General features: G+C 54.9%; 2 protein-coding genes and 1 long non-coding RNA gene across 4 annotated transcripts in view; 1 reads left to right on the top strand and 2 right to left on the bottom strand.

The window, feature by feature from the left end:
• The window catches only part of LOC135406068 (uncharacterized), a 361,545-nt gene that overhangs the window by 181,962 nt on the left and 155,378 nt on the right, over positions 1-24,205 (top strand). The window lies entirely within an intron of this gene.
• On the bottom strand, positions 16,954-17,694 carry LOC135406282 (gastrula zinc finger protein XlCGF49.1-like; the record flags this gene model as incomplete). Its single annotated transcript, XM_064640705.1, has 1 exon — positions 16,954-17,694. A coding segment is annotated over one exon (648 nt), but the record flags the coding sequence as incomplete, so codon positions are not given.
• LOC135406159 (uncharacterized) lies at positions 17,713-20,601 on the bottom strand. Its single transcript, XR_010426178.1, has 3 exons — positions 20,552-20,601; positions 18,074-18,149; positions 17,713-17,885 (listed from the first exon to the last, which is right to left on the bottom strand). It is a non-coding gene; the product is annotated as an uncharacterized LOC135406159 (long non-coding RNA).

Genomic DNA, 24,205 nt, shown 5'->3' with positions numbered 1-24,205 from the left:
GACAACCAGCATCCATTCCTGTTTCTACAGTCAGTTACCATGGGAACCCTCACACATTCCCATTGTCATGGTCGGTTATCGTGGCAACCATCACACATTCCCATCGCTATGGTCGGTTACCATGGCAACCACCATACAGTCCCATTTGTTACGGCCAGTTACCATGGCAACCATCGTATATTCCCGTTGCTACACTCAGTTACCAGGGCTACCATTGTATATTCCCATTGCTGCAGTCAGTTACCAGGGCAACCATCACACATTCCCGTTGCTACGGTCAGTTACCATGGCAACCATCACACATTTCCATTGCTACGGTCAGTTACCATGGCAACCATTGTACATTGTCATTGCTATAGTCAGTTACCATGGCAACCATCACATTTTCCATTGCTACTTTCAGTTACCATGGCAACCATCATACATTCCCATTGCCATGGTCAGTTACCATGGCAACCATCGTATAGTCCCATTACTACGGTCAGTTACCATGGCAACTATCATACATTCCCATTGTTACGCTCAGTTACCATGGCAACCATCATACGTCCCACTGCTACAGTCAGATACCATGGCAACCATCATACACTTGTGTTGCTACGGTCAGTTACCATGGCAACCAGCATACATTCGCATTGCCCATGTCAGTTCCCATGGCAACCATCAGACATTCTCTTATAGGTCAGGAATTTAAGAGAGTTTGTCTTTCCCCTGCCCCCCCAGTGTAGGAGAGACGCAGTTGGAGTGGAAAAGGGGGAGATGGGCTCAAAGGCTTTCCTGAAGTCACAAGAGACACATCCCCAGCCTTTCCCTCAGCTACTGAGGGGCTCATTGTGTCAGAGGAGGAGACCAGGTTGGTCAGGCAGGACCTGCCTTTCCCAACCCCACACTGGTTGGGCCTGATCCCCCTGCCCCAGGGGTGGAAACACAGTCCAACCGTCTGTCATGGACTGATCCAGGCCACACTAGAGAAGGGTGAGGCTCCCGAACACATCCAGTACATCGAGGACATCATTGGAGGGGGGGACACAGCTGAAGAAGTTTTCAAGAAAGGACAGAAGATCATCCAGATTCTCCTCCAGGCCGGTTTTGCCACCAAGAAGAGCAAAGTCAAGGGACCTGCCCAAGAGATCCAATTCCTAGGGGTGAAATGGCAAATGGACGACACCAGATACCAACAGACGTCATCAACAAGATTGTAGCCATGGCTCCACCCACAAACAAGGAAGAGACCCAAGCTTTTCTGGGAGCCACAGGCTTCTGGAGGATGCACATCCCAGAGTACAGTCAGATTGTCAGCCCTCTTCACTTTGTGACCCATAAAAAGAACAATTTCCAGTGGGGTCCTGAGCAACAACAAGCTTTCAGGCAGATCAAGCAAGAAATTGCTCTTGGACCAGTCAGGACGGGACCAGATGTAAAGAATGTGCTCTACACTGCAGCTGGAGATAAAGGTCCCTCCTGGAGCCTCTGGCCAAAGGTGCCTGGCGAGACGCGAGGGCGACCACTGGGTTTCTGGAGCCGAAGCTACAGAGGTTCTGTGTGGAGAGTTTTACAGAAATGTGGTTGATAGAAAGAGGACATGAGAGAGATGCTATAGCTCTGGTCCCACGGTAAGGGAAAACTATTAGAAGGTCACTATATCTGTGAAACTGTGTACGTGACAGAAGAATAGAATAAAGCGGATGGGAAAGCAGAGCAAATAGCAAACAAGTAACCATAAGAAGGTGAAAGAAACAGCATTTGCGCAAATATAACTTAGGTAATTAGAAGCCAATGATGAGCTTAGCTCCTGTAATATGTATGAGCCTAATTATTAACCTTTATAAGCACAGAGCCTGCAGCAATAATGTTGGATAAGTTATTGATCAATTCTGTGGTCTAAAAGTGTCTTTATCCCGTCGTCTACAACACCACTCCTCTCAGCATTCCGTGCATTCCCGTTCCCAGTCTGCCCTGGACGGGTATCCCGTCTGCATCTTCGCCTACGAGCAGACTGGAAGTGGGAAGACATTCACCATGGAAGGACTGGAACTGCCCGGAGATCCCGAATCCCGCGGGATGATCCCGAGGGCCGTCCGACACCTTTTCCAGACCACCCATGACCTGAAGGGGAAAGGCTGGGAGGTAATTCCCAAAAAAACCCCAAACCTGGGATTCTGAGATTTTTGGGGGCCGGAATTCCCAGGATTTCGGGATGACTGAGGCAGTTTTAGTCCTGGTTTTCTGCCAGTTTTGGGAGTTCCAGGGGAGGGAATTTTAGGGGTGGGGGAGGGGGATTTGGGGGATTTTGGGAATTCTGGGGGGGATTTTGGGGGTGGGGAGGCCGAATTCCCAGGCTTTCAGGCTGACTGAGGTGGTTTTAGTACTGGTTTTCCAAAGGTTTTCTGGAGCTGCTCCTGACACTCCTGGAGCTCCCTCTGGAGCTGCTCCCGGGACTCCTTGAGTTCCCTCTGGAGCTGCTCCCGGGACTCCTTGAGCAAAGCTCCAGAACTAACAGCAAAGAACAGGGATGGTTTGGTTTAGTGCTGAATGCCAGGGGTGTACACGGTAGGTCTGAGATGAAGAAGTTTGTTTCCAGTTTAGCCGGGTTGGACGGGGTTGGAGCCAGCTGGTGTGGGGGAAGGTGTCCCTGCCCAGGTGCTCTGATCCCATGAGGGAGAGATGCCTCAGCCTGAATTCAGGTGTAAATGGGACCCTTTGCTGACAACAGGCGCAGCAAAATGGCGGCCGCGGCGCCGCCGCACGGGCGCAGCCAATCAGCAAGCGGGATTCTCCTTACGGGGGAACAAAGCGCGGCCATTTTGGGCAAGACACGTGACAGCGGCAGCCAATCAGCGGTGAGTATTCACAAATCTTTATTAATTTATTTCTGTTTTAAAAACAAGATAAGAGCAGGGTGAAGGGCGGAGCGAAGGGCGGGGCTCGATCTCACTTTCTGTTGGGGTCCGGGGTGCCGATCACGTGGTCTTTCACCTGGGGGGGGATGGGGGCGGGTGAGACCCCCAAAACCAGCCTCAAGACCCCCCCAAAGCCCCTGTGACCCCCCAAAACCCCTCCAGTGACCCCCAAGCCCCCTCGAATGCTCCCGTGACCCCCCAAATTCCCTCTGCGACCTCCCCAAACCCCCCTGAATCCCACCCAAAACTCCCCCAAACCCCTTCAAATGTTTTTGCAGGGGGAAAAAGGGATTTTTGAGGGGGAAACCCAACATTTTTGAGGGAGAAAAAACAAAATTTTTAGGGGAAAAAGGGCCATTTTTGAGAGGGGATAAAAGGGATTTTTGAGGGAAAAAATGACATTTTTGAAGGCAAAAAAGGGATTTTTGAGGGGAAAAAGGGCATTTTTGGGTGCAGCCCTTCTCACCTCGTCGGGCTGGCTGACAATGAGTGTTGTGCAGTTCTGCGGGGAGAAGTGCAGGTGCTGCAGCCCCCGCTGCCGCTCCGACTCCTCCGGCAGCACGGGCCGCACGCGGCAGAACACGGGGATGTTGTCCTGGAAAACGGGGAAAAATACGGGATTTAGGGATTTGGGGAAAGTTTACAGGGGGTTCCCCTCATAAAATGCCCCCCTCTGCCCCGGGCCCACTTTGGGCTCCTGGATGTCATTGTGGAGGCGGCGTCGCTCCATCTCCAGCTGGTGGATCCGTTCGTCCTGCTGATCCAGGAGGGATTTTTGCAATCTTTCCACCTCCTGGAGCGTGGCCATCTGGTCCTTCTGCAGGTGGAGATGGTCCTCGACCCGCCTCCGATGAGCCTGGGGAGGAACGGGGGGGAAATGGCACCAAAAGGGAAAAAAACGGCAGAATCGGGGCAAAATTCCCAAGGTTTTCCTGACTTTTTGCAAATTTTGAGGTGCCACGAAGCGGATTTTGACGCCAAAATGGCAGAACGGGTAAAAAAGTGCCATTTTTTCCAGATTTTTGAGGGACCTCCTGAGGGATTTTGATGCCAAAAGCAGCACAATTGGTAAAAATTCCAAATTTTTTTCTCGGTTTTTCAGCATCCTCGGTGGGATTTTTGACCGAAAAATCGTGAAACTGGTAAAAATTTCCATTTTTCCCATGAGAATTTTGAGGTGCTCCCCCCAAGGGATTTTGGGTGGAAAATTCCCTTTTTTTCTTCTTTTCCCAAATTCTGTGGTGCTCCCTGAGAGATTTCAATGCCACAAAGCTCAAAATCGGTGCAAACCCCCATTTTCCCACCTTTTTTTTTGGCACCACTGGTGGATTTCGGGCACAAAGCCGCCAGACCTGGTGCAAATTCCCCATTTTTCCCAATCTTTCCCGATTTTTTGGGATGGGCTTTTGATGCCAAAAAGAAAGCCAAAATCGGAGCAAATCCCCGATTTTTTTTCCCATTTTTCCCAAATTCTGAGGTGTTTTCAGTTCAAAAACCAGCAACACTGGTGCCAATTCCCATTTCTTGCCTTTTTTCCTTGACTCTTCCCATGTTTTCGGGCCCCCCATGAGGAATTTTGGGCTCAAAAGACCGGGAATTGCTGCCACCCTCAGATTTTCCCGCCTTTTTTTCCTCCGCGTTGGCGCCCCCTGGCGGATTTCGCCCCACAAAGCACCCAAACGGCTCCGGATTTCCACAGTTTTTTCCCCCATAAGTTTTTGGGAATTCCAGGCCCCCCACAAACCTCTGTGTTCTCCGAGATGTTCGAGCTCGTCTCGTTCTGCCGCTGCTCCTCCTCCCGCAGACGCTGCTCCAGCTCCGACTCCAGGGAGCTGCGGGAAAGTCCCAGAATTTCTCCCTGAATCCCCCCAAATTCCCATCAAACCTCTTCCCAAACCCCCCCCCCCAAAAGTCCCGAGTCCCCGGAATTTCCAACTCCCCCTTAGAATTCCAAAGTTCTTCCCAAATCCTCCCTCTGATCCCCCAAATGCCCTGAATTTTTCTGAATTTCCCCCTGAATTCCCACCAAATCCCTTCCCAAACCCCCCTCTGACCCCCCAAATGCCTGGAATTTCCCCCTGAATCCCCTCAAATTTCCCCCCAAACCCCTTTCAAATTCCCTGATTCTTGCCCTGAATGCCCCCAAATCCCCTGAATTTCCCCCCAAATTTCCCCCTGAATCCCCCAAATCCCCAAATTGGAATTCCCAAACCTCGAGGGGCTTGGGGGATTTGAAGGCAATTTGGAGGGAATTGATGCGATTTTGGAGGGGGCTTGGTGGGGAATTGGGGAATTTGTCGAAGGGTTTTGGGGAATTTCTGTGGGGATCCTTGAAAGAATCTCAGAGAATTCCCATGTTGAGGGATTTTGAGGAAATCTCTGGAATTTGGGGCGATTTGGGGAAATTGTGGAGAAGTTGGAGGGAATTGGGGAATTTTTGGAAGGCTTTTGGGGGAAATTCTGTGGGATCTTGAGGGGTTTGGGGTTGACTTGCGTGGACTTGAGGTCAATTTTTGTGGATTTTCAGAAGGTTTTGAGGGATTCTTGATGGAATTTGCGGGGCTTTGGGTGGATTTCAGGGGAATTTTGGTGGTTCCCTCACCCCACTCGGAGGCAGCTTTCCCACAGCTCCGGCTGGAGGGGGATTTTCGGTGGATCTTTGACAGATTTGGAGTGGGTTTGGAAGGATTTTTGCTCCATTTCAATGGATTTCAGCTCAGTTCTGCAGGATTTCCTGGGATTTTGAGTGGATTTCAGGGGGATTTGGAGGGACTTGGATGGATTTTGATGGCGTTTTTTACGGGATTTGGGCGGATTTTGCTGGATTTGGGGCAGTTTCGGGGGAGGTTTCGGTGCTTTGCTCACCGTACTCTGGAGCTCAGGGTGCTCTCTCTCCTCTCCCGCTCCCTGAGCTCCTGATGTAGAGTCTCTGTGGACTCCTTGAGCTGCTCCCTGGACTCCTGGAGTAGCTGGTTCTTTTGCTCCAGGCTACATTTTTCTTTCTGCAGTTTCCGGAGTCACTTCTGGGCCTGACGCAGCTTCTCCCGGAGCTCCCGCATCTGCACCCAGAAGTCCCAGGGCGAGCATTTGGGGGGGCACAGGGGGTTCCTGGGGGGACACCCGGGGTTGGGGACATCAGTCCATTACACCTTTCTACTTTTCCTGCAGCAGGTGCCTGATATGGAATGTGATAGACCCATTCAATCCCATGCTCCTGTGCCCAAGGGGCTACTGGGCTGTTCTTGAAATGAGTCCCGTTGTCTGACTCAATCCTCTCTGGAGTGCCATGTCTCCACAGGACCTGCTTCTCCAGACCTAGAATGGTGTTTGGGCTGTTGCCTGCGGTACCGAATATGTTTCCAACCATCCTGTGGTTGCTTCCACCATGGGAAGCACACAGCGTTTACCTTGGCGGGTCTGTGGCAACATGATATAGTCAATCTGCCAGGCCTCCCCATATTTATACTTCTCCCAGCGTCCACCATACCACAGGGGCTTCAACCTTTTTGCCTGCTTAATAGCGGCACAGGTTTCACAGTCACGGATAACTTGAGAGATGATATCCATGGCTAAATCCACCCCTCGGTCTCGTGCCCATCTAGGAGTGGCATCTCAGCCCTGATGACCTGAAGCATCACGGGCCCATCGAGCTAGGAACAATTCTCCCTTCTGCTGCCAGTCTAGGTCTGCTTGTGATACCTTGCCCTGTGCAGCTCGGTCTGCCTGTCTGTTCTTAGCATGTTCCTCATTAGCTCGTTTCTTGGGCACGTGGGCATCTACAGGGCGGACTCTCACGTTCGGTTTCTTCACTCTGGCAGCGATGTCTTGCCACAGATCAGCAGCCCAGATGGGTTTTCCTCTACGCTTCCAATTCACCTCTTTCCACCAGTCTAGCCACCCCCACAGGGGGTTGGCTCTCATCCACGAATCGGGGTACAGGTAGAGCCTTGGCCATCCTTCTCTCTCTGCGATATCCAGGGCCAATTGGACTGCTTTGAGTTCCACAAACTGACTCGATTCGCCTTTACCTTCAGTGGCTTCTGCCACTCGTCGGGTGGGACTCCAAACGGCTGCTTTCCACTTCCAGCTCCTCCCTACAGTACGGCAGGAGCCATCGGTGAAAAGGGCATGGCGTGTCTCTTCGTCTGGCAGCTGATCAAATGGCAGAGCTTCTTCAGCTCGGCTTGCTGGTTCTCCTTCTTCTTCTGCCAGACTGAAGTTCCCACCTTCAGGCCAGTTGGTTATGATTTCCAAGACGCCAGGGCGATTCGAGTTCCCGGTTCGGACACGTTGCGTAATCAAAGCGATCCACTTGCTCCACGTGGCATCGGTGGCATGATGCGTAGGGGGCACCTTCCCTTTGAACATCCAGCTCAGGACTGGTAATCGGGGTGCCAGGAAGAGCTGTGCTTCGGTACCAATTCCCTCTGAAGCTGCTCATGTGCCTTCATACGCCGCTAAGATTTCCTTCTCCACAGGGGTGGAATTGGCGTCAGAACCTCTGTAGCTTCGGCTCCAGAAACCCAGTGGTCGCCCTCGCGTCTCGCCAGGCACCTTTGGCCAGAGGCTCCAGGAGGGACCTTTATCTCCAGCTGCAGTGTAGAGAACATTCTTTACATCTGGTCCCGTCCTGACTGGTCCAAGAGCAATTTCTTGCTTGATCTGCCTGAAAGCTTGTTGTTGCTCAGGACCCCACTGGAAATTGTTCTTTTTACGGGTCACAAAGTGAAGAGGGCTGACAATCTGACTGTACTCTGGGATGTGCATCCTCCAGAAGCCTGTGGCTCCCAGAAAAGCTTGGGTCTCTTCCTTGTTTGTGGGTGGAGCCATGGCTACAATCTTCTTGATGACGTCTGTTGGTATCTGGCGTCGTCCATTTGCCATTTCACCCCTAGGAATTGGATCTCTTGGGCAGGTCCCTTGACTTTGCTCTTCTTGGTGGCAAAACCGGCCTGGAGGAGAATCTGGATGATCTTCTGTCCTTTCTTGAAAACTTCTTCAGCTGTGTCCCCCCCTCCAATGATGTCCTCGATGTACTGGATGTGTTCAGGAGCCTCACCCTTCTCTAGTGTGGCCTGGATCAGTCCATGACAGACGGTTGGACTGTGTTTCCACCCCTGGGGCAGGGGGATCAGGCCCAGCCAGTGTGGGGTTGGGAAAGGCAGGTCCTGCCTGACCAACCTGGTCTCCTCCTCTGACACAATGAGCCCCTCAGTAGCTGAGGGAAAGGCTGGGGATGTGTCTCTTGTGACTTCAGGAAAGCCTTTGAGCCCATCTCCCCCTTTTCCACTCCAACTGCGTCTCTCCTACACTGGGGGGGCAGGGGAAAGACAAACTCTCTTAAATTCCTGACCTATAAGAGAATGTCTGATGGTTGCCATGGGAACTGACATGGGCAATGCGAATGTATGCTGGTTGCCATGGTAACTGACCCTAGCATCGAGAATGTTTGCTGTTTGCCATGGTAACCGACCGTAGCAACACAAGTGTGTGATGGTTGCCATGGTATCTGACTGTAGCAGTGGGACGTATGATGGTTGCCATGGTAACTGACCGTAGCCATGTGACTGTATGGTGGTTGCCATGGTAACCGACTGAACCAGTTGGAAGTATGATGTTTGCCATGGTAACTGAGCGTAACAATGGGAATGTATGATAGTTGCCATGGTAACTGACTGTAGTAATGGGACTATACGATGGTTGCCATGGTAACTAACCATGGCAATGGGAATGTATGATGGTTGCCATGGTAACTGACCATAGTAGTGTGATATATAATGGTTGCCATGGTAACTGAAAGTAGCAATGGAAAATGTGATGGTTGCCATGGTAACTGACCGTAGCAATGGGAATGTGTGATTGTTGACCTGGTAACTGACTGTAGCAATGGGAATATACAATGGTTGCCATGGTAATTGTCCATAGCAGTGGGAGGCATGATGGTTGCCATGGTAACTGGCCGTAACAAATGGGACTGTATGGTGGTTGCCATGGTAACCGACCATAGCGATGGGAATGTGTGATGGTTGCCACGATAACCGACCATGACAATGGGAATGTGTGAGGGTTCCCATGGTAACTGACTGTAGAAACGGGAATGGATGCTGGTTGTCATGGAATGTGACCACAGCAACGTGACTGTATGATGGTTGCCATGGTAACTGACTGTAGAAACGGGAGTGGATGCTGGTTGTCATGGAATGTGACCACAGCAACGTGACTGTATGATGGTTGCCATGGTGAGTGACCATCACAATGGGAATGGATGCTGGTTGCCATGGTAACTGACCGTAGCAGTGGGAATGTATGATGGTTGCCATGGTAACCAATGGTTGCAGTGGGAATGTCTGATGGTTGTCATGGTAACCGACCGTAGCAACAGGAATGTATGATAGTTGCCATGGTAGCAGACCGTAGCAGTGGGAAGTATCATAGTTACCATGGTAACCAAACGTAGCAGTGAGAATGTGTGATGGTTGCCATGGTAACTGGCCATAGCAGTGGGAAGTAGGATGGTTGCCATGGTTACTGACTGTGGCACTAAAGCTGCATTAGATGGGAAAACTGTTGTTTAAACATGTCTTAAACTGGCTCTTTGTGGTCTCTTTGCAAACACGTGTTTCTTCTTCCCAACACCCCCCACAGCAACTGTTATCTCCCATGCAGGAATGTCCTGGGAAGGTGTCCTGAGGTGTTTCCCATTGGACCTTTGTCATGGCTTGAGATAGCTCCAAAATCCAATCCCCCTCGCTCCATCCCCCCTCCCACATCTCAACCTAATGTGAGATGGGTTTTTCCAGACAAAACACACCAGACTCAAAGTGGGGGAAAGGGAATATATTACAATGACTGTACAAATAAATACCATATCACATTATACACATGATCACAAACTATCTCTACCATGACATATGTATTTACAATGGACCAGATCTCTTCTCCCCTCCAAATAAAAGTCCAGGAGGGAAAGAAGGACAGATCCCTTCCAGTCCTTAAGCAGCAGCATCTTCTGAGGCAGCAGTCTGTCTGTCTTCTCCACATGCAGCAGTTGTGGCTGGCTCTCTGCCAGCATCCACGAGGGAGGTATCCAAGCCTCTCTCTCGGCCCCATCGCCTCCAACCGAGGGGTCTTCCGTGGGCTTCGTAACCCCAGACAAGGTCGTATCACCACATCATATCACAAAGACACAGGGGGGTCTTCGTGACGGTCTGGTATCTCTTGCAGGAGACTCAGCTCCTTCTTGCAGGGCCTCTGTGCCCTGTCTCTCAGGCTGCCACCGTGGCAGCAGTGCAAGGGGGGGGGAGCCAAGGTCAACTCCCCCCGCATTCCATCTGGCCGTCCCGGTCCAGCTCCGGGACGCTCTTTTCAGCTTCTTAGCTCCTCTCTCTCCGATGCTGCATGTCTAAAACTCTCCAAAATCGGAGTCCATGTCCCTCTTCTCCAAGAGGGGTCTCAAGGGAGTTTTGGGGGATCTGGTACAGTCTTACCCCAAACTCTGTCTCTCAGTTGCTGGCTCTCTTTCTCCCTCTCCCTTTCCAGGAGTCTTCTCTGCAGTGCTGCATGTTGTTTCTGCTGCTCCTTCAGTTCAGGTCCTTATCTCTGGCTCTCTGCCACCGTTTCTCTGGTCAGTGTCGGCTGCTGCTCTGCGCCCATGGAGAAAACATCTCCCAGCATAGCTACAGGCACCTAGCCCAGCTTTATGCTGTTCCAGGTCCCTGCAGGCCCCCAGCCAGGGGCTGTGAGGGCCCAGAGGGCCCCAAGGGGCTCAGAGCCCCCCTACCTCGTGGCTCACAGCATGGCCACCACTCCAACAACAACCAAAACTACAACTCATCTCTTCCGGTCTGGTTGTGATATGTTTACATTTCTGCAGGAGCGCCCATTGGACAGAACTTCAAAACTTCCAGGGGTTTCCACCCCTTGGGGTCTACCACTTTTCTCAGCCTCTGGGGAAAAACAAGGTTCAAACCACGACAACCTTGTTCACCCCTTCCTGTGATTGGGTGTTCCTGTAAGCCCCTTGAGACTTCTAATGGGTTAACCTGTGATTCTCCCTAACCCTAAAAATGTAACAACCCCCAACAATAAACTCCCTCTTGCCTCCTCTCCACGCCGGTGTGCTGTCTCTGTACCAGCCATGGGGCCACGTGGGTGCTGGGGGGAGGGGAGGGCACCTCTCCCCTCCAGGCTCGGGGCCTGAGAAACCCCTGAAGAAACCCCTGGAGTTCCCTTTCCCCATCCCTCAAGACGTCGGAATGGTTCTTCAGATGGAGATGGAACTAGAACTGGGCTCCCCCACGTTGTGGGTGGGGAAAGGGATCTAGAAATGACTGGAGCAATGGGAATGTAGGATGGTTGCCATGGTAACTGATCATCTCAATGGGAGTGTATGATGGTTGCCGTGGTAACAAACCCGAGCACTGCCAGGACCAGTTTATCACTGGGTGGGTGCCACCAAAACTGTGTATTTTACACCCTCTGGGGCATTTCTGAGGGACTCTTAAGAATGGATCCTTTGCAGCAGCTGCCCAGGGCCCACCTGCCACCTCAGCCCACAAGCTGGCCATGAAAGAACTGTGCAAGGAGTGTTCCTTTGCCTTCACACCCAGGACTCTGCTGTCAGAACTCCCATCTGGGGAGGCATTAGCACCTTCACCCCCAGCCTGAGGGGTCATCTCTGCCAATGGGCTGCCTTGGACTGGCAGAACAGGCAGCTGCAACACCCAGACCATCACACACTCCAAAAATACCCCGTGACTCACAGAGTTAAATCACCCACTGGGAAACTCCCTGCCCTGGGGGAGGTGCTGCACATCCCCACCTGAACCTGAGCACATTTACTCTTGGGCTTTGGGCACTTCTGCTACCACTCGTGGCACCGAGAGGAGGAGCAGAACTCCAACAGGACTGGGATTGGAACTCTCCACAGCACTGCCATCAGTACCTCAACACAACTGCCACCATCATCTGCACCAACAGCGTTGCCTTTCCTTTCCCTTTGCACCCTGGGGGCCACGTGGTGCTCAGCACTGTTCTCTTCTTGTCCCAGGCTGCTGGCTCATACACCTGTTTTTGTGGGTTAGAACCAGTTTTCTCTGTATCATTGTATTTCTTGTCATCTTCTCAGGAAATTGTCAGTCTGACTTGTAATCCCTGGGGTGGGTTCATTTCTCCCTCCGGTTTCCTTTTAACCCAGCACACGATGGGAGCGTACGATGGTTGCCATGGTAACTGACCCTGGCAAGGGGGCTCAGTGCCGTTGCCCACGGCTTCCACTTCTGCAAATTGGCTTCACTTGCCTTCTCCTGCAGCAGCCTCAGCCACTCGTCGGGGGGCCCCACACAGCAGCTTCCCACCTCCGTGAGGTTCTGCAGCAGCCCAGAGTCCCTTTGGCCCCATGAAGTTCTTCAGTGTGACAATGGCTCTTTGTTTCTATGAGGTTCCACAGTGTCCAAGGACTCCTTTGGTTCCATGAAGCCCTGCAGTGTCACAAGGGGTTGTTGATTCCGTGCAATTCTGCAGGGTCACAAAGGCCACTTGGTTCCATGAGTTTCCTCAGGGTCCCAGGCTTCCCTTGGTTCCATCAGGTCCTGCAGGGTCACAGGCACCCCTTGCTCCCATGTGGTTTCCCAGTGTCCCAGGTTTCATTTTATTCCAGGAGGCCCTGCAATGGCACAATGGCCACACAATTCCATCAGGTTCCCCAGTGTCCCAATGGCCCATTGATTCCATGAAGTTCCAAAATGTCCCAGGGTTTCTTTGCTGCCATGAGGTCCCCCGTGTCACACTGGCCACTTGATTCCAGGAGATTCTGCAGTCTCCCAGCTTTCCTTCAGATCCATGAGGCCCTCCAGTGTCACAATGGCCCTTTGATTCCAGGAAGTTCCACACTCTCCCAGAATTCCTCTGCTTCCATCAGCTTCACAGGGTCTCAATAGGCCCTTGACTCCATGAGGTTCCAAACTGTCCCAGGGTTCCTTTGGTTCCAGGAGACCCTGAAGTGTCACAACAGCTCATTGATTCCCTGACTTTCTCTGGTGTCACAATGGCCCCCTTGATCCCAACAAAGGCACCCTATCTAAATTTGTTCTTTGCAAACTGTCCTTGCTGTCACCTCCTGGCAGTGGCTTCATGGCCCCTGTCAGAGCCAGCCCTGTCCCTGCACTGACCCAGCTCTGCTGCCCCACAGATGCTGGATCAGGAGGGGAAGGCCCACGGTGCAGGGCAGTGCACTGGGACTCATCCTGGAAGGGACCTCGGCAGGTTTCTGGGCCAAACCAAAGCACAGCCAGTGGAGAAAGGGACACAGGGATGGGCAGTTTGTGTGCTCTGCCACCTCAGGGGGAGATGTAGAGCTACAGGGACACCCAGCCCAGGTGGATCCCTCCAGGAGATGGTTCCCAGGTCTCATCTAGGCAGTGGGTGCTCCGGTTTCATGTTCACTGGTGGTTACACCCACCCACACCCACACCAGTCTCATGTGCACACACACCAGTCTCACCAGAGTCTGGCCCCCCAGAGAACACAAGACCCCATCATTTGTGCTTCCCACTCCAGAAAGTGGCACTTGGACCTCCCTCCAAACCCAGAGCACAGAGTTCCCTTGTCCTAAAAAGTTCTTGGCAATGGAGGGATGAAGCAAACGGGACAGACTGTGGGGATCCCTTGCTGGGCATGGCCAGGGATGGGCACTGACCACTCACCTGTTTGCATGTGACCAGTGAATCCGAAAAATCGGCCCGAAAGACTGCTCAGAGACATTCTTTTATCTTTAAGCAGCAAGGTATTTGTTTATTCAACGTTGGGAGCAAGCCAGCTCGCACTGGACAAACTTGCTCAACTTGCAAGTGCAAAACTAAGCCATTTTATACGCTTTGGATACAGGGTTACCTCATTTATTATACATATTAATAAGCAGGCTGGTCTCTGGGCAGAGTCTTTCCAGACATGCCCAGTCTTCTACTGTGGGGTCTTCTCCTCAAGCCTTCATCCCTCTGGTGGTTGCCATGGACGTCTTCCTCAATTTGACCTCTTCAATCAGGTGACCTGAATTCTTCAAGCTTGCAAAATCCTGGCTCTGGGCCTTCTAGATCTTATTCAAACATATGGGTTCCCTAATTTATTACTGTGTGTGTACTACTCCTATTCTTTCTAGAATAAGGCCTTTGGTCCAGTGACCAGAACAGAACATGAGATTAACCAGTGCTCCTAAAATGTTCTTCCAGCAAAACAGGTATTGGGTTTCTTAGCAGGCCAAGATATCTCAGTTAACTCTTCCAGGCCGGGCTCCTGTTTCATCCCCTCGCCTCCCCAGCTGGAGGCCCAGGCCCTCAGCAGGCAGCTGCCTGTCCCCACCAAACGTCTCTCCCGCTAAAGGCGGGCGCTCGGGGCTCTGCGCAGGCTGTTCCACTCCTGCACGGCGGGACAGCCCCAGGATTAGGCCCCGCTCCAGCGCCAGGCGGGCCCGGACACCTCTGCAGTGCTTCCAGCACAGACACTGACACCACCACCCACCTGAGACACTGATTCCAATGCCTGACTGCTCCTGCAGGGAATGAACAAGACAGGACCTCTTGCTCCCAGAAACTCCCTGCAGGACGACAACACACTCGATTATTGCCAGAAAAACCAAAGATGGTTTAAGTCAGTTAACTAATTTAATTAATTTTGATAGTTACGTAAAAAAGTAATTTAATTCTAACTACTATAATATGCCTTTTTAATATTTAGATATATTTACTGTGAATATAGACTTACATAAGATAGGTAATACTAAATTTAAATATTATAATAATTACCATATTTATAGGGCACAGACGTTCGTTAGACGTATGTACATAGTTAGATGATAAGAATTACAGAATAGAAGACAGAAGATTAGAAAGATTTGTTGTTGTTAAATAAAATCTGTACTAAATAAAATCCACCTGCTGTCAGCAAATGGTCCCATTTACACCTTAATTCGGGCTGAGGCATCTCTCCCTAATGGGATCAGAACACCTGGGCAGGGACACCTTCCACCACACCAGTTGGCTCCAACCCCGTCCAACCCGGCCTTGGACACTTCCCACGGTGGGGCAGCCACAGCTTCTCTGGGCAACCTGGCCCAGGGCCTCACCTCCCTCCCAGAGAACAATTTCTCCCCAAAAGTCTCATCTCCCAGAGGTCACTCCCTGGGGCCAGGCTGCAGTGTGTTCCTCCCCAGCACTGCCTGCCTGCAACAGCCTGGGCCGACACAGGAGAGCTTCCCCTCGCCCACCCCCACCTAAGGCAGCAGCTGCTCTGGGCTGTTCCTCACAGATCCCTGTGCCATCAGCTGCAAAGCTCTCAGCAAGGCTGTCCTAAAGGAAGCTGCCCTGGGAAAGCCAACGTGCTGCAGCTCCAACGGGAAAAGAATCCCAGAATCAGGAAGGTTGCAAAAGAGCTCCAAGATCATCGAGTCCAACTGGGACCTCTCCCTAAATCCCTGTAACCAAGCCCTGGCACTGGGCTCTGTGTGTGGCACCGGAGAGGCGAGGGGCCCTGTAACACCCCTGTAAGTAATCCTTGTTATTTTAGTTGTATCACAGATCAAAACGTGCCTACCCTCCATTTATCATTAATAATTCCCGTGGGCAGAAGAGCCAAACTGGGGCTCCCAGGGAAGCAGAAGCTGGGAGGATGATGCAGGATACAGTGAATGAAGGAAACTGTGAAATGCAGAAATCCTCAGGGGAGGGCTGATTGCTTGGATCATCTCTGCAGCAATCCCGGCAGCTGCCGCAGCCACGGCTCCTGCTGCACTGGCCAGTCAGTGCAGGCCATGCCTGCAGGGCCAGTGTATGGGCACTGTGGCAGCACCAGGAGCAGGGGTTCAGAATCTGCCTGGTTTCAATATTCCAAGTCCTCTGGAAGCACATGGGACAAGCCCCAAGACAAGGAGCCCGGGTCCTGGCCCTCTTGGCCGTGAACTCTGCGTGTCCAAACAGAACAGGGGCAGAGGTGGGACCAAGAGGAGTCACTCTGCACCTGCCCTGAGTTCATGGGAATGCAAAGGGAGGATGGACCTTGGCTGAGTGCTTGGAGAGACAGAAGGTTGTTTCTCCAAGTGCAAATGCTCTTGAACCAGCCTCCATGACCAGCCTGTGTTTTTCTCTGGTGGCTGAACAGCCAGCACATGAGGGGAGGGGAATGTGTGGGATCAGGGCACTGCTTTGGGGCCATGCTGGGAATTCTGATGGACTAAAAGACAAACACTGAGTGCTGCTCACAGGAGAAGAGGAATAAAAGGGGACACAGAAAAGTGTCGGCAAACAAGTCCTGAAATGGAACTCTGTGTGTGCAGCCTCATTTTATCCTTCAACAACCAAAGGAAAGGGGGTAAAAAGTGGGGGTTGGGAGCCCAAAACTGGTCGGGAGGAAAACGGGGATTGAGGGGACAATGGGAAAGTGGAAGGAACAGGGAGAAGGGTGGAAAAGGGAGGGTGGGCTGGTGGGTCCAACGGTCCCATGGGGGTCTTTGGGCACAGGGGGGTTGGCAAAGGGGGGTGGCCCCCCTGAGCTCCCAACTTCCTGTGGGGTGCTGGGGGCTGCTGGATCCAATCTCAGCCTTGCATCATACCAACAGTTTCAGTTTAGAGGAATTACAGAGCTGTGACTGAACCACTTTTAATGATGGCAAATCAGAACTATTGATAGAAATGAACTTATTTAGGGTTACAAATGATCAGACAAAAGATCTTCATCAGAATTATTTACTGCACAATACAAACACTAAAACTACCAGGAGTACAGGGTAAGATAGGACAGTGCTCTACACTAAAGCAATTGTTGAAGCCATTCTACTCAAGCTGGCACAAAAGCAATAATTCTTAATTAGAGATGGATGGAACTCCCCGAGACCAACGCTGGTGGGGAGATCTCTGCTCTGAACCTCCAGCAGTGACCTTTGGGGGTCCCCAGCCAAGGCAGGAATCTCCACACAGCCTCCAGGAAGGGTTCTGTTGGAAGAAGCTGCCCCTGGGAAAGGGGACTGGCCCTTTGTGGTCGAAAGAGATGGAGTGACAGTCACTGCACTCCAGGGGTTGCCTCCCCATCAGGGGGTTCATTCGGGGTGGAAGCAGCGGCCGAAGCTCTTCCCGCAGTCGGGGCACTCGCAGGGTTCCCCTTACTGGTGGGTCCGTTGGTGTGAGGTCAAGTTACCGCTCTGGGTGAAGCTCTTCCCACACTCCCCACACTTGTAGGGCCTCTCCCCGCTGTGGATGCGCCGGTGCCTGATGAGGGTGCAGTTCCGCTTAAAGCCCTTCCCGCAGTCAGTGCAGCAGAAGGGCCTCTCATCCGTGTGTGTCTGCTCATGCCTGAGGAGAGTACCCCTGAGCTGAAACCTCTTCCCACATTCCCCACATGTGTAGGGCCGTTCCCCACTGTGGATGTGCTGGTGTAGGATCAGGGTGGAGCTGTCCCTGAAGCTCTTCCCACACTCCCTACATGTGTAGGGCCGTTCCCCACTGTGGATGTGCTGGTGTAGGATCAGGGTGGAGCTGTCCCTGAAGCTCTTCCCACACTCCCTACATGTGTAGGGCCGTTCCCCACTGTGGATGTGCTGGTGTCGGATCAGGGTGGAGCTCTGCCTGAAGCTCTTCCCACATTCCCTACACGTGTAGGGCCGTTCCCCAGTGTGGATGTGCTGGTGGGTGAGGAGTTTGGTGCTCTTCCTGAAGCTCTTCCCACATTCCAAGCACCTGAAGGGCTTCTCTCTGCTGGGAGGCTGATCAGGGACCACCAGCTCAGAGCTCTGGCTCAAGCTCTGGTCGCCTTTCTGGCACAGGCTGGCTCTTTCCTCCTCAGAGCACCCTGGGCTGGCTTTGGAGCCCCTCCTGCGGGGGGATCTCCGGCCCTTTTCCTCCCCGCTGCCTTCCTGTGCCGGGGAGCCCTTCAAAACGGCCTCTCCCACCAGGGTCTGCCGGGGGGATTTGTCCTCCGGGCTCTCCGTCCTCAGCTCGGGGCCTGGGGCAGGAAGCAACAAGGACAGGGAGGGGATTTGCCTCCGGCCCACAGGGAAGGCCAAGGACATCCCCCCAACTCCGGCCCCGGCAGGACGGCGGCGCCAGCGGGGTTGTCCTGCAGCCGGGGCCATGCTCGGCTGACAGAGCCAGCACAACACCCGCCCAAAGGGACACTGACTGCCTCCTCACCTGCCTGGGGGGCCCAAGGCATCTTCCTCTTCCTCGCAGCCTCCTTCATCTGCCCAAGCTTTGGGAAGGACAAATCCTGATGGGGGGGAAACAAGGGCTGAGCACGTTGCCTTGGGGGTTCCTCCTGCCCAAGTCCATCTCTAGAACTCACCGGGCATCCTGTGACCATAAAAACCTCCAAAACACCAAGATTCAGCCCAGAAAAACCCAAACCACCCAGATTCAGGCAAAACCCCCCTCAGAAATAGCAAGAAGAGCCCCACACCCTCAAACTGCAAAAACTTGAGATTCAGATGAAATATACTCCAAAAATATGAAGGTTAGTCAAAAAAAATCTCTCCCAGAAGTTCCCCCTCTCTGGTCTCTCCCCTCTGGGGTTGGAGGGTCTGCCCTGTCTGGGATGCTGGGGGTCCCCCTTAGGGATGCTGGCAGTGTTGGGGGTCCCAAGGGTCCCTTCTCTGACTCTCGCCTTCGAGGGGTCACGTTCCCAGACATTCCCCCTCTCCAGGTTCTCCACTCTGTTGTCCCAGGGATCCCAGGGGTCCCCACTGTCCAGGCTTCCCCTTCTCCACACCCCCCGTTTCAGGCTCCTGAGGGTCCCGGGGCTCCTCCCTCTCCGTGCTCCCCCCTCCAGGCTGCCGGGGGTCCCCCAGCTCCGGCATCTCCCCGCTCCGCCCTCCACACTCGGCAGCTCCCGGGCTCCACACCCACCCCCAGAACTCCTGGGGGGCCCCAAACCCACTGTGTCCCCCCCATCAGCACCAGGCTGACAATGGAGCCAGCGGGGCCTGACCCAGCAACACCAACCCCCATCGTGGGGGGGACCCGCATCCCCCACCCACCACCAGGGCTCTGACCCCAACCCAGCCCGGCCCCCAAAAAACACCTCCCACCCACCCCCAACAGCCCCCAAGGGCACAGCCCTGCACAAGGGCCGGCTGTGCCCCAGGCACCCAAACAGCCCCACGGGCGGGGGGACACCAGAGGCTGCCCCAGGGCAATGAGAGCAGGGAGCGGATCGGGCCCCCTGACACGTGGGCGGGCTCTGGGCTCAGCCTGACCAGGGGCAATTTGGCACCAACAGCAGGGCCCTGAACGCTGGCTCGGCACAGGGGGCCCGAGCTCCCCCCTCTCCAGCTCTCGGGGCTCTCACAGCTCCCCCCTCTCTCCAGCCTCCCCTACTCTCCAGGGATCAAGGCACGGGGACACCGAGGCACCCCCACAGCAACCCCAGTCCCGCTCCCTCCCCTCCCCTCAGCCCCCCTCTCCCACCCCTTCCCCATCGGCCCCCCAAACCCCGCTCCCCCAGCTCCCTTTGGGGGTGACCCACCGCCCCTCGCGCTCCCTTTGGGGGTCCCACCCGCTCTTTTCGCTCCTCTCCCCCCTTTCCCATCGTGGCCGCTCCGCTCACCCCACAGCGGCAGGAAGGGCCGGGACAGGGGTGGAGCAGCAACAGCAGGAGAACAATCGCCCCCCATCCCACGGGTGCCCAGGAAGGGGGAAATCGTCCCAAATATCCTGGGGGGGAGCGTGGGGGGTCTTGACATACTCAGGCTGCCAGCACAGATTTCCCTGCACAGTCTGCAGGGAGTCAAGCTCTGCAGAGGAGACTGTGTCCCATGGATGGGATTGCAGAGGCTCCCTCAGGTCCTCAGCAGGAATCACCAACCAGGAATAGACACAAAAGGCCCCCACGAAGTTTTTTGGGGGAGTGTCCTGTAGGGAGGGGACAGTGTCACCCCACCAGGGCAGGGCTGGCAAGTGGGAGGCTGCTCCAGGGCTCTGCAAGAGGCCTCGTGCTCTGCTCGGCCCCAGCACTGGCTGGTCCCAACAGCCCCGGCTGCCCCCGGCCCTGGGCAGCTCTGCTGCCACAGGCTGTGCCCTCACCGTGGCCCTGCAATGGCCCTGCCTGTCCCTCCCCCGTGGCCCTGCCCGTGGCCCTGTCCCTTGGCTCTCTCTCTGCCAGCTCAGTGTGGGGCACACGGGCTGGGGGTCCCTCCCAAGCCCCCCGGGCAGCCGGCGTTGGCTGGGGGGATGTGAGGGCTGGGCCTGCTCAGCACAGCCCCGGCCTCGTGCCCAGCGCCTCTTTCCTGCCCCACACAAGAGCTTCCCGGCCCCCCCAGGGCTCCCCTGCTGCTGCCTCTGCTCCTGGCCCTGCCTTTGCTGCTCCCTTGGCTGGGGCAGCGGCTGCAGGGGGGGATGGCAGCAGCTTCAGCTCCACGGCACTTCCTGGGGGGAGCTCAGCCCGGGGGGACGGGCAGGGACCTGATGGGGATGGACAGGGGCCCAGCAGGGACAGCCAGGGCCTGCAGGGGAAGGCACAGGGACAACCTGGCCCCCCACACTGCCAGGGCTGTCTCTGCTCCTCCTTGCAGGCTCCGTGGCCAGGCACAGGTGGTGTTCCTGGGTGCCCACCATCTCAGCACTTGCAGCCGCTCAAATCAGCGCCCGCAGCTCTGCAGCAAAGCCCCAGCTCACCTGGCACACAGGGGATGGACACAGCACCTGCTCGGGGATGGGCACACACACCTTTGTGCCTTCCCCACCACGGGGCTCTCCTTCCTCAGCAGCACCTCTGCCTTGCACTTATTCTCAGCCTCACCTCAGGGCCTGGGCTCAAGGACAGGAACCTGCAGGGAGGGGACATCAGGTGCAAGCTGAGGGCTGCCTGCTTGCACTGGGCTGGGGGCTTCTTTCTCCTTCTACAACCAGCCCACAACTCAGCCTGCTTTGCTAACACCACACATTTACAGACTAACCTTGGAGATAGATATGGACAGACATCTCTCTCACCCTGGGGATGGAGCCTCAAGCATGTGCTGCCACAGGAATGGCAATCAGAGAATCACAGAATCAGCTGGGTTGGAAAAGACCTCCGAGATCATCAAGTCCAGCCCTGGATCCAACCCTGCTGTGCTTCCCAGACCATGGCACTGAGGCCACATCCACTCTCACCTTCAACACCTCCAGGGACAGGGACTCCACCCCCTCCCTGCCCAGCCCATTCCAAGGCCTGATTACCCTGTCAGCAAAAAATTGCTTCCCAATACCCAACCTAAACCTCCCCTGGCACAGCTCCAGACCCAGCCCTCTTGTCCTACTGCTGCTTCCTGGCACAACAGCCCCACCCCCACCTGGCTCCAACCTCCTGGCAGGGACTTGCAGAGAGTCAGGAGGTCTCCCCTGAGCCTCCTCTTCTCCAGCCTCAGCACCCCCAGCTCCTCAGCCTCTCCTCACACCACTTGTGCTCCACTCCCTTCCCCAGCCTCGCTGCTCTTCTCTGCTCCTGCTCCAGCCCCTCCAGGGCCTTCCTCAACTCAGGGGCCCAGAGCTGGACACAGCACTCCAGGGGTGGCCTCACCAGCGCTCACTCCAGCCCAACAATCCCTTCCCTGCTCCTGCTGCCACACTCTTCCTCACACATTGGCCACACTTCCTCACTCCATTGGCCCTCTTGGCCCCCTGGCCACACTCTGCCTCCTGTTCAGCTTCCTGTCCATCCCCACTCCCAGCTCCCTTTCTGCCTGCCTGCTCTCCAGCCACTCTGGCCCCAGCCCGGGGGGCTGACGGGGCTTCTTGTGGCCAAAGGGCAGGACCCGGCCCTTGGCCTGCTGGAACCTCATCCCCTTGCAATCAGCCCATGGATCCAGCTGGGCCAGGTCCCTCTGCAGAGCCCTCCTGCCTTCCAGCACATCAACACACCCCAGCTTGGGGTCACCTGCACATTTGCTGATGAAATGCCTGGTTCTGCAGCAGCTGCAGATGCTCAAGGGGCAGCAGGAACAAGTCAGGGGCCGGCGGGGCCTGGGGGGATTTGGGGTGCGGGAGGGTCCAGGGGAGCTGGGGAGGGGCTTTGGGGATTGAGGGTACAAACCAGGACAGACCAGTACAGACCAGTACCTCCTCACTGCTCCCCCGATCTCTCCTGGAGCTGGGCCACCTTGTCGTGGGACACCTGAGCCCACCCCAGTGCCCTCCCAGTACAGCCCAGTGCCCCCAGTACAGCCACTGTGCTCCTGCTGCCGGGTGATCCCTTTTTGAGGGGGTTGGAAGGGATTTGAAGGGGGGCTGGGGGAGATTTGAAGGGATCCGGGGGGATGGTTGGATGGGGATTTGGGGGGTTTTGGGGGTCTTTGATTGCATTTGGGGGAGCTAAAATGGGTTTTGGGGGCATTGGGGCATCAAAGGGATCTGTGGGGGGAGAGGATTAAAGGGAAAATGGAGGTTAGGGGACATTTGGGGGGGCTTAATGGGGCCTGTGGGGGAGAGGAGGGGCTGCACCACAAGCAGGTGATCCCTGATGTCCCGAAGACCCTCTTGGTGTCCCCAGTTCCCCCCCTGACACCCCCAATTCCACTGTCCCCAAACCCCATTCCTGATGTCCCCAACGCTCCATCTCATCCCCCTGGACCCTCTGACACCAAACTCATTCCCCCTCCCCGCCACACTCACAGAAAGGCCAAGGGCATCTGGGGACACACTGGGGACAGCTGGGGGGCTTTGGGGGGCACTGGGGGATTACTGGGGGATACTGGGACACACTGGGGGAACCAGGGGGCACTGGGAGGGACTGGGGTGTTACTGAGGGACACTGGGAGGGCACTGGGAGGGCCTGGAGGTGAACTGGGGCACACTGGGGGGCACTGGCAGAGAACTGGGGAGTTACTGGGAGATTACCAGGACACACGAGGGGACACTGGGAGGTTACTGGGCCATACTGGGGGTTACTGGGTGCTCACTGCAGGATCACTGGGCCATACTGGGGGGCAGTGGGAGGTCACTGGGACACACTGGCTGGTCACTGAGGGGGTTACTGGGCCGTACTGAGGGTCACTGGGAGGTCACTGGGATATACTGGGGGCACTGGGATCCCCTTACCCAGATGTGGTACATCTCCCCCCCAGATTTTGGGGGGCATCCCTAGGACCCCTCCCCTGGGAGCTGGAGGACCCCCTGAACCCACTGCTGGGCTTTAGGGGATCCCCTAAAATCCCCTCAAAACCCCTGAAATCCCCCCCTCGACCCATCGAAACCTCCTCAAGGACCCCTCATCCCTCCTCAGCACCCTCTAAACCCTCTCAGTGACCTGCAAAACCCACTTGAGACTCCCCAAGCCCATTCAGGGACCCCCAATCCCCCTCACGGACCCTCAAAACCGCCTGGGACCCCTTAAACCCCCTAGAGACCCCAAAACTGCCTCGAAGGTCCCCGCAAAGCCCCCTAGGAACCCCAAACCTCCTCACAGACCCCCAAAGCCCACCTGGGACGCCCCAAATCTCCTCAGAAACCAAAACCCCTATCAGAGCCCCCCAAACCCCTTCAGGGACCTTCAACCTCCCCCCTGAGTCCCCTCAGGACACCGAACCCCCTCAGGGACCCCTCAAAACGTTCCCGGGAACCCCCGAACCCCCCCGCTAAGCCCTCCCGAGCCCTCCGGCCCTCCCACCCACAGCCGCGCTCCCCGCAGCCCCGAGGGGATGCCCAGACCCCGCTCTCGCCGCCCCCCGCCAGCTCTCACAGCGAAGTGCAGCGACCGGCACCTTCTCCCCCCTCACGCCACGAGGCCAACATGGCGCCCGCTCTGCCCGCCCCCCGCCTTTACAGACCCGCCCCGCAGCCAATCAGCGCGCGGCCCCGGCCCCGGCCCGCCCTCCGCCTGCGCGGTGCATTGTGGGAGTTGTAGTCCTTGCGGCGGGGAGGATCGGACTGTTTGGGGTTTTGTTTCTCTGTCTTCTTTTATTTTCTCTTTTTTCTTTCTTTCTTTTCTTTATTTCTTCTTTCTTTTCTTCCCTTTTTTCTCTCTCTTTTTTCTTTTTTCTCTTTTTTCTCTTTTTTTTCTCCTTTTTCTCTTTTTTCTCCCTTTTTTTTTAATTTTTTTTCTTATTTTTCCCTTTTCCTTTTTTTATACATTGTTTTCTATCAGTTGTTCTTTCAAGGAAGATTTAAACACATATCAAAACAATCTCCAGGTACATATCTTACAACAACAGATAATCTGCCATTGTTCCAGGTTTGTGAGGATTCCCAAGATCACAAACACCGAGACACCAAGGGTGGAAGTGAAGCAACTTTATCCTGTCCCTTGCCCCAGCCTTCAATCCACACCCAGCCCCGGATTTCTGCAAAGCCGCT

Source organism: Pseudopipra pipra, chromosome W, assembly GCF_036250125.1.
Source record: "Pseudopipra pipra isolate bDixPip1 chromosome W, bDixPip1.hap1, whole genome shotgun sequence".
NCBI classification, from domain to species: Eukaryota; Metazoa; Chordata; class Aves; order Passeriformes; family Pipridae; genus Pseudopipra; species Pseudopipra pipra.
Note: the sequence above shows the minus strand (reverse complement) of the source record. Positions and strands in the feature narration are given on the sequence as shown.